Consider the following 9,783-nt stretch of genomic DNA (forward strand, 5'->3'; position numbering starts at 1 on the left):
AGCAGAGAAGTACATGCTAGGAAATTCCAATATGATAATTTCTGGCAAAAGTGAGTACTGTTTATCTGCTTAGAAAAACAAGCACACTTCAGTTTCTAGAAACATCACTTACATACAATACCATTTCTGATGATGCCATGAAAAACTGAGATACAACTGTTAGAAAAAAACCTATTTTGGAAAAATGAACACTGATAGTGAGAGCATCAAGAAAACTGGTGGAAAGGAGCAATTGTTTTATAGCAGATGATAGCAAGGAGGACCGAGAATGAGCCAAGACACTGTCACTCTGAATACACAATGCAATAACTTACTGGCACCAATACTGTTGCACTAATGGGTCAAAATGAGTTCCAGATAATAATGTTATGTAATTCTGTGATGGTATTAAAAATATATGCCTGAAAAATTAGATAACATCCTTATGTGAATAAAATATTAGTAAACAAAAATAAGGTTGTCAATTCCTAGTAAAAAGTGGGTACCTGCTCACCACTAATGCTTTTGGTTATCCCAAAAGTTTATATGGTCATGCCTGACAATTCAGAATCTTATTTACCAAGGAGATTTATAATGCTGCCAATTATTGATGTCTTAAAAGAAAAATACCTTTAATGCCAAACCAACTTTTTTATTTTCATCTGTATATGGAGGTTTCCAAAGCTGAATCCTGTCTTCCCTTAAAAACTGGGTCAATTTTGCTTGAAGGTATTTCTTTTGTGCCATCCCTGAAAGCAAAACAATACAATAATAAAACTCCACACTGCATTTTAAAGTGTTAATAACTTACCTACATGTTAAGGTGTTTTGTTGGGTAAGCAAAGCTCCCTTCTTCTCTCATTAAATATAAATTACTATGGTTTCAAGAAGCTCCAGACTTCTCTAAAAATATACATGGAAATATATGTTCAATTATATAAATTACATACATAAAACATGTATTTCAAAGTCGCCAATATGTAGCAAGGATTATTACACGTTTGCTATTTCTTAATCCGCTATTCTCTTATCTAAGAGAAAAGAGAAAATACGAGAAAGATAAATCCCTCGAGTGGTGAACTTTTTTGTTTTTTTTTGAGACAGAGTCTCGCTCTGTTGCCCAGACTCGAGTGCAGTGGTGTGATGTCGGCTCACTGCAACCTCTGCCCCCTGGGTTCAAGCCATTCTCCTGCATTAGCCTCCCTAGTCACTGGGATTACAGGTGTGCACTACCACGCCCACCCAGCTAATTTTCATATTTTTAGTAGAGATGGGATTTCGCCATGTTGGCCAGGCTGGTCTCGAATTCCTGACCTCAAGTGATCCACCACCTTGGTCTCTCAAAATGCTGGGATTACAGGTGTGAGCTTGTAAATTCTCTCATACTTTGGCTAGTTTCACATAAAACAAAAGGCCAACCATCCTGGTAGTTAAATATAAAGAAAAGCTTGCTTGAACTGTAAACTATCAATAATAAATATTTTCGGGTGGGCGTGGTAGCTCAGGCCTGTAATCCCAGCACTTTGGGAGGCTGAGTTCAGGAGTTGAGATCAGGAGTTCGAGATCAGCCTGGCCAACATGGTGAAATCCCATCTCTACTAAAACAAACAAACAAACAAAAAATGAACAATTAGCCGGGCGTGGTGGCAGGCACCTGTAAACCCAGCTACTCAGGAGGCTGAGGCAGGAGAATCGCTTGAATCCAGGAGGCAGAGGTTGTAGTGAGCCGAGATGGCACCACTGCACTCCAGCCTGGGCAACAGAGTGAGACTCCGTCTCAAAATAATAATAAATATATAAATATTTTCTATGTCAGAATTTTTTAAATTAAAAAGATTACAATACTAGAAAAATGTTGCATATTTTCTGATTAACAGCCTAACAGCACATCGACTATTCAAATCTAACACTGATTGGATCATTTTACAGCTGAGAAAACCAGGGCCCTGAGTTTGTACCATGACTCAGGCAAAGACACAAAATTAGGCAGCATCAAATTGAGCGTAACTTCCACCCACAATACTGGACTCTGAACTTCTGTCATGGAGTCCCTTGCTGCTTGCCTGTTTCAGGTATGTAACTTTTCTCTCCCAGAGAAGTACATGCCACGATGGAGCTGTCTACTCATCCCACACTAGCACAGCAATTCAAAGATGCATGTGAGGCAGCTGAGATGTGAGGCAGCTGGCAGGTGTAGCACAGCGCTTTAAGGTTTACCAAATCAGACAAGCAACAAGTAAAGAAAATGTTATTAGTCCCTGAATGATGAAGACAATTCTAGAGAGTGGAAAAAATATGAGTTAATATTATCGAGATAAATTTCTTTTTTCTACTGAGGGCCAGTATTCCACATCCCCCCAAACCCAATTCACGCAACTTTGAAATCAAGTTTGGTAGCCTGTGTATTTCATAAACAAATATTTTTTTAAAGAAAGTTCAAATCTATTTGATGTCAATGCGGGGGACAAGAATTACGTTAATCAGGACAGGGAGGAGAAAAGAGAGGAAGGAATAACACAGCTAAGGAAGTTGATGTGTGCAACCTGGGTGGCCCATGGGAGAATCCTCCATTTTCAAGCACTGACAAACAGCTTATCACAGCAAAGCATATTAGTACTTAAAGCGTTAGCTTTTCAAACACCAATAACTTAAAAGACTACTTTACATACTACTCATGAATCTTCAGAAATTCTGAATAAAATATCACAGCAACCCTACTGTTTCCCCACTGGGGGACAGTAATTTCACAGGTTGGTTACTGGAGCCAAGCAATTTGAAAGGCTGATGCGGTACTCAAAGATGCCATCCACGGCCGGGTGCAGTGGCTCACGCCTGTAATCCCAGCACTCGGGAGGCCGAGGCCAGCGGATCACCTGAGGTCAGGAGTTCAAGACCAGCCTGCTCAACATGGTGAAACCCCGTCTCTACTAAAAAAATAAACAAATAAAAATTTTTAAAAAGATGCCATCCAAGCCACCACTTGACAGAAGGACAAAGGAGTATTACAAACCTAGTGCGTGTCAGACACTCCAGGGAGCAAACAACAGGTCCAGGGTCTACACCTAATAGGATTTAATGTTAAAAAAAATTAAACCACTATCATGAAACTTAGGAAACTTCAGTTATAGACAACAGAGTAAGTGGTGACATATTTTAAGTTTAATAAGTCAGCTTTTAATTTTAACTGAAATGAGAACTGAAAAAGTTTCATGCATGCCATACAATGTTTCACATTGTAACTAAGAAAAGACGAAACTCATTAAAACCACTCCCTGCTCCAAACAGAAAGTGAAACGTTATAACGATCCTTTAAAAATTTCACTTTCACTTTTGTAATGAATCAATCAATGCTACCTTTAGCCACAGTTTTTCAACTATACATTATATACAGTTGAAGCACAACTATATCTAGTCAAGACACATTCATTTTTTCTTACGAAAATATGTAGGAAAATGAAAGATTCTTGATTAAAAATAAAAGGGAAGGAGGTGAGAGTAATAGAATCAGGTCGTCAAGGTTCGAGAAAATCAAGTGTCTCGTCATTAAACAGCAAAGAAAATCTGGCTTTGATTGCAAATAAATCCCAAATGGTATACTCGGAGTAAGTGTTACGATTCAAGTATAGCATTTGGCTAATTTTTTATAGATATATTTATTCCTTTCTCTCCCCAAATCAATACACTCAACCTTTTCTTTTAAATACCCGACACCTGTGCCTAACTCAGCGCAAACCAAAGGGCCCTGAAGGGCCAGCGCGTCCCGAAGCCCGACCCGCCGCTCCCGGCCCCGGCCCAGCTTCACGCATGGCCGCTGACCCCAGCCCCGCGGCCGCTCCACCCCCGCCAGGAGAGGTGCCCAGTCGGACCGGGAACCGGGGCGCCGAGCAGCGCTGCTGAGACTGGGGTCGGGGACACTCGGCCGCCGGGTCCTCACCTGCGCCACGCCACGCCCGCTGCGACCAACAGAGTGCCCGGATGCGCCGGCGGCCGCCGTTTGTTTTCATTCCGGGTGAGGCCAGCCCCGCCCCCGCCACCGCTGCTGCCTCCGCCTCCGCCGCCGCCGCCGCCGCCGCCGTCGCTTGGAAGGAGGGTTGTGGGCGGGGCCAAGGCGAAGCCAGTCGTGGGCGGGGATACGGTCGTGTGGGCGTGGTTACAGCGGGGCGGAGCCGCGACGGGGGAGCTAAATGGAGGCGGGGCTGGGCGAGGATGTGGCCGTGTGGGGCGAGGACTTGGGAGTTGGTGTCCGACGCCGCCCCAGGCTCAGGCTTCCAGGACCTCCCGCCCGGGCCCAGTTTGCCAGCCATCAAGAGGAAATGGATCCTGGCTTTGTTTCTCCAAAATCCTTGAAAGAGGCTGGGGGAAGGGTCGGGACCGTCCCAACCCACATCTCATCCCTCAGCCTAGGCTGGACCCCCTCCCTAAACCAGCGGCTTTTCACCCCGCCCTCCACAATCCCAGGAGGGGCTTCCCTGGGGTGAAATTAGGCTGCTTCCCGGGAATTTCCTCCCCCATGCTGTCCACGGCCACTAGGACTACAAAACCTAGGGAGCTCTGCCTGCTTTCAAGGCCCCATTCCCAAGGTTGTGCTCAACAGTGACGCTTCTATTTTATTATCAGTTATTGCTGTTAATCTCTTACTGTGCCTAACAAATTAAACTTTATCGCAGGTATGTATGCATGTATAGGAAAAATGCAGTGTGTGTGTATATATATATTTGTGTGTGTATATGTATATGTGTGTATATATATAGTGTGTGTGTGTATATATATATATGGGTGCAGTACTATCCGAGGTTTCAGGCATCTACTGTGGGTCTTGGGACATACCACCTGTGCTGTAACCTTGCAGTGGCCAATCCGCTTTTCGTTCCCTGTTTCTGCTTTCTTTAGGCCTTTTCTACCTATAAAACCCACCTCCTCTGCCCAGCTCATTGGAGTACCGTTTCTAAATTTTTAGAGAAGATGCCATCCTGATTCGTGAATCAATAAAAGCCAATAGATCTTTAATCTAAATCTGTGGAAATTTTGACTTCTGACAAAGAGGTATTAAATAACTGTATAACCGCATCAGACTCTGATTCACCTTTTATATACCCAAGTTGTGAGTTGTTTTTCAGTTGCATGGACTCCCAGAAGGAAGGTTTCACACGTAAGCTGAGGATGCCCAGATGAGCCGAGCATGCAACCGGGGCGGAACCTGAGTGCTCAAATCAAAGCAGGGACTGAATTAAGAGATGGGCACTGCATGGTGAGATCCAGAATGCAATCAGATCAAGCCCTGGCATCACCCCATGGCAGGGTCCAGTCAGATGAGCATCCCAGCATCACCTCATCGCAAAATCTAATCAGATCATGTGTCATTACCGTATGCTTATAAAACCCAGCTCAAGGAGACAGAGTTGAGGGTTTCCTCATGTCTCCTTGACAGTCAACTCACGACAAAGCCTTTCTTTTCTCAAAAACCAGTGCCATGGTGTTGGCTTCTGGCACATCAGGAAGCAAGCCCGTTGATTGCTCAGTAGCAATTGCAGCAAGGTAGAAGGACAACAGAATCTGTTCTGACATTTTTTTCTGAGGGCTTTCTCTGAAATGAGTAACAAAGATAGTTTCACTTTTACAGTTACATAGTAGACCATCAGGAAATTGAATGTCCACGGTCAGGTGTGATAGAGAAGCTTGCGGTAGACCAAGACTCCAGCTAACAACTAGAAAAGCCAGAAAGCAAAGTCAGAAAACATCTGTTTGAAGGCAGTGGAAGCTGCTGAGGCAAGAATGGGGGGACTTGATATTCCAGAGAATGAGGAACCTTCAAGTGAGCTAATGTCCACAGTGGCTTGTACTGATGTGTGACGGATTTTGCCAATTCTGGATACAAGGATGAGGCTGAGAATTTAGACTTTGAGACCACAGAAGGCCACTGCTGGGGACAGAAAAACAACACAGCTTTTGCAGAGACATAGGGGGAAATTCCAAGGACAATTGCTACATTCAAGGCTTGTATGGGGCAAGAAACTGAAATATAAATGGAAGGCCTCTGAAAGCAGAAGTTTTTGATAGACTGCAAAACAAAGATTCGAGTCTGAGATCTGCTAGGGTGGTGGTGGAAGTGGGTTGCTGCAGAGCCTACACCATGTTCCCAATTGGAAACTGGAGGGCAAAGGTAGCTTGAACCCTACCAGAACCTCAGCCCAGCCTTCACTCTACACAGTCCTTGATTGGATTAAGGTTATTGGCCACTCCTATCTTTGGTTTTGTGGAGGAAAGGGAAAACCCTCGTGAGAGAATGATAACATTTGAAGCCTCTACAACTTTTTAGAAGTTATATTTGGCATCTCATTAAAAAGTTACTAGATAAATGAAAAAAAAGAAAAAAACAATAGAAATGGACCAGATGAGTCAGATATTGGAGTTGCCTGATTACAAATAACTATGATGACCATTTTCAAGAAAACAGAGGAAAAAGATGAAAAATTTCACCTGAGTATTGAAATCTATAAAAATAAATCAAATGAAAACTCTAGAGGTAAAAAGTATAATAAATGAGGCTGTGAGCTCTGGATGTTAGACAAAACTAAAGACACGATTAGTGCACTGCAGGCACATCAATAGAAAACATCCAAACTGAAGAACAGAAGGAAAGAATGGAAAATACAGAAACAAGCATTAGAAATACATGGGACATGATGAAAAGGTCTGCCAGTATTCTGTTTCCCAGAAAAAGAGATGGGGCAGAAACAGTATTTGAAAAGATAATAACCAAGATTCCAAGTTTTGCAAAACTGATGAAAGACATCAAATTACAAATTCTGTAAGTTCTATGGCTCCTAATCAGGATAAATACAAAATCAGCCATACCCAGTGCATTAGTAGAACCACTGAAAACCAAGGAAAAAGATAAAATCTTTAAAAGATGCCAGGGCCAGGTGCGGTGGCTCACGCCTATAATCCCAGTACTTTGGGAGGCTGAGGCGGGTGGATCACCTGAAGTCAGGAGTTCAAGATGAGCTTGACCAGTATATTGAAACCCCGCCTCTACTAAAAATACAAAACTTAGCTGGCTGTGGTGGCGGGCGCCTGTAATCCCAGTTATTACTTGGAAGGCCAAGGCAGGAGAATCACTCAAACCTGGGAGATGGAGGTTGCAGTGAGCCAAGATCGCACCATTGCACTCCAGCCTGGGCAACAGATTGAGACTCCGTCTCAAAAAAAAGAAAATTAAGTTAAAAAAGAAAAAGGTGCCAGGGGAAAAGATGCATTGCCTTTTAAGATTGTCAGCTGAATTCAGAAACAATAAATCTAGAAGATAATGGAATGGCATCTTTAATGTGCTAAAAGAAAATACACATATTTAATTCAACATTCCTTAATATTTTAGGCAATAAGATTTATTAAGAACACAGAAATGATGCAGACTTCTGCTTTTATCTTTGTCATGCATATATGATGTCTTCTGAAACTAAGTTTTAAAAAGCAAAATAAGTAAGTTATTCTGGCATCCCATGGAGGTCTCTCAAAAGGTAAGCCTACAGTGATGATTAGCCACCTTCTTGCTTCCAAGGTCATCTTAGTTTTTATTCACCCTTAAACTTAAAATCACATTACTAACATTGTATATCAAATTCTTTTTAACATTAAAAGGGGTTAAAAAACAAACACAGATAAAACACAAACAGATGATCCTGAACTTAATTCAGTAGTACTATTACCGTGGTTTTATTTATTTTATCATCTCTGTCCTTTTTTTTTTATCTTGTTAGAGTAAGTATATCACCTACCCAACTATTGAGACAAATGGACCTGGGTTAAAAAATTTGGACCAGAATATGTCAGAGATTCAAAACCAGGACACAAACTTTGAGGACTGATTACATGCTTCCAGAATGATTCTACCTGAGTCACAGGTGAGAAGGCCAAGCTCTTTCTCACAGTGACTATGGCAACAGGAGTTCATGACCTCCACTGAGATAAGGCATCCTGGCCCCTGTTTCCTAGGAATCAGAGTAATCCTCCTATGCAATTATCTTGTAACTTCTTTTAGCTTCTATCATCTCTTGGGGTGATTGAAATTCTGGATTCCCAATCAGATGGGAACAACTTTTCCTCACCACTTACTTGATTTCTTTCTTCCATGTTCTTCATATCCAACTAAGATGCTGAATAAAATTACTATGTCTCCAAACAGCATGTTAAAAAATTTTTTATGGGCTGGGCGCAGTGGCTCACGCTGGTGATCCCAGCACTATGGGAGGCCAAGGCAGGTGGATCACGACGTCAAGAGACTGAGACCATCCTGGCAAACATGGTGAAACCCCGTCTCTACTAAAAATACAAAAATTAGCTGGGCGTGGTGGCACACACCTGTAGTCCCAGCTACTCAGGAGGCTGAGGCAGCAGAATCACTTGAACCCAGAGGCAGAGGTTGCAGTGAGCTGAGATCGCGCCACTGCACTGCAGCCTATTGATAGAGCGAAAATCCATCATATACATACATACATACATATATATACCCCTGCAACAGGTCTTGCAGTGGGGGAGAGAGACTGGACTCAACTCCAAGTGCAATTAGGACATGCGGGAATTTATAATCAAGGAGCAAGAGGGGCAGAAGAGGGGTCAGTGGATGAAAAATCAAAAGAAATATCAAGGAGAAGGGGTTTCTGGCTAAAATGACTTGATACTATTGTTCCTGAAGGCAGGCCAGGGTGATCAGATATAAGATAAAAGGATCAGATACAAAGGATGAGGGCCTTCTCTCAACTGACTTGGCAAAGTTCTTGCTCTAACTGGATTCTACAAGAAGAGAGAGAAGCCCAAGGCTGGGCCTAATCAGAAAGGACTCAGGAGACTGACTAAAGTTTGGTCAGAAGAGAGAGTTTGTCAAGGGTTCCTAGTAAAATAGAAAACCTGCCAGACTGAAAGTGTGAGTCATCATTCAAATTCCCCTAAAACTCCAGTTGATAACCACTCCCCAGAAATTCCCATTTATAAATAGGAAAGTCAAGAATTAACTTGTTTTCTTTTTAAATCCACTTCCCCGTGTACAAAAGAATTTTACCACACAACTTAATCCAAAGCATATATGGTCATCCCTTGGTATCTGTGGAAGTTTGTTCCAGAACCACCTACAGATACCAAAATCCTCAAACGCTCAAGTCTCTGATCTGTAAGGGCATAATATTTGCATATAACCTATGCACATCCTCCTTATACTTTAAGTCACCTCCAGATCACTTATAATACCTAATACAATGCCTACACACCACTTCGTTCACATGGATTCAGCATAGTACTCAGCATGCAGCTAATTCTAGTTTTGCTTTTGGGAACTTTGTAGAATTTTTTTTTTCCTGGATGTTTTCAATCTGCAATTGGTTGAATCCATGGATGCAGAACACACAGTCATGGAAGGCTGACTGTATCATTCTGATCAAAGCAACTATCAATAAAGAGGAACTGCCAAAACTACCTGTTACTTTTCAGTCTTCCAACAGGAATTGATAATACTCAACATTAAATTTTGCTGTCGTGCGGAGGGTGTTTACGGAGTTTCTGATTTTACTCCAGCAGAAGTAAAGTTGGTTAAGTAGAAGTTCCTTGATTCTTTATCACCACAAAACCCATGCCAGGCTCTTGGCCACTGCCTGGGAGTCAGGAGAAACGCACACACAGGGGTTTTGACCACTCTTCAATTCTTCCACTGCTGCTAGGAAAACAGCATGGGATTCAGCCCACTGCGCTGACCATGTTTTCACCTTCTTCGATCAGAGTGGCATCTTTGCAAATAGGATGTTGTTCATTCACCTT

The 9,783-nt window shown here is 42.4% G+C and overlaps 1 protein-coding gene across 3 annotated transcripts in view; it reads right to left on the reverse strand.

The window, feature by feature from the left end:
- The window catches only part of NUB1 (negative regulator of ubiquitin like proteins 1), a 32,901-nt gene extending 28,836 nt beyond the window's left edge, over positions 1 to 4,065 (reverse strand). Inside the window, exons 1-3 of one of the 3 annotated variants that reach the window (XM_009204236.3) lie at positions 3,914 to 4,016; positions 2,990 to 3,041; positions 610 to 728 (exon numbers count right to left, since the gene is read on the reverse strand). In XM_009204236.3, the coding sequence (XP_009202500.2) occupies positions 610 to 726 (117 nt within the window). In that variant the 5' untranslated portion in view covers positions 727 to 728; positions 2,990 to 3,041; positions 3,914 to 4,016. The other 2 variants (XM_009204237.4, XM_003896886.5) reach the window with 2 other exon arrangements.
- Between the last annotated feature and the right edge of the window lie 5,718 nt (positions 4,066 to 9,783).

This window comes from Papio anubis, chromosome 4 (genome assembly GCF_008728515.1).
Source record: "Papio anubis isolate 15944 chromosome 4, Panubis1.0, whole genome shotgun sequence".
Lineage (NCBI taxonomy): Eukaryota > Metazoa > Chordata > Mammalia > Primates > Cercopithecidae > Papio > Papio anubis.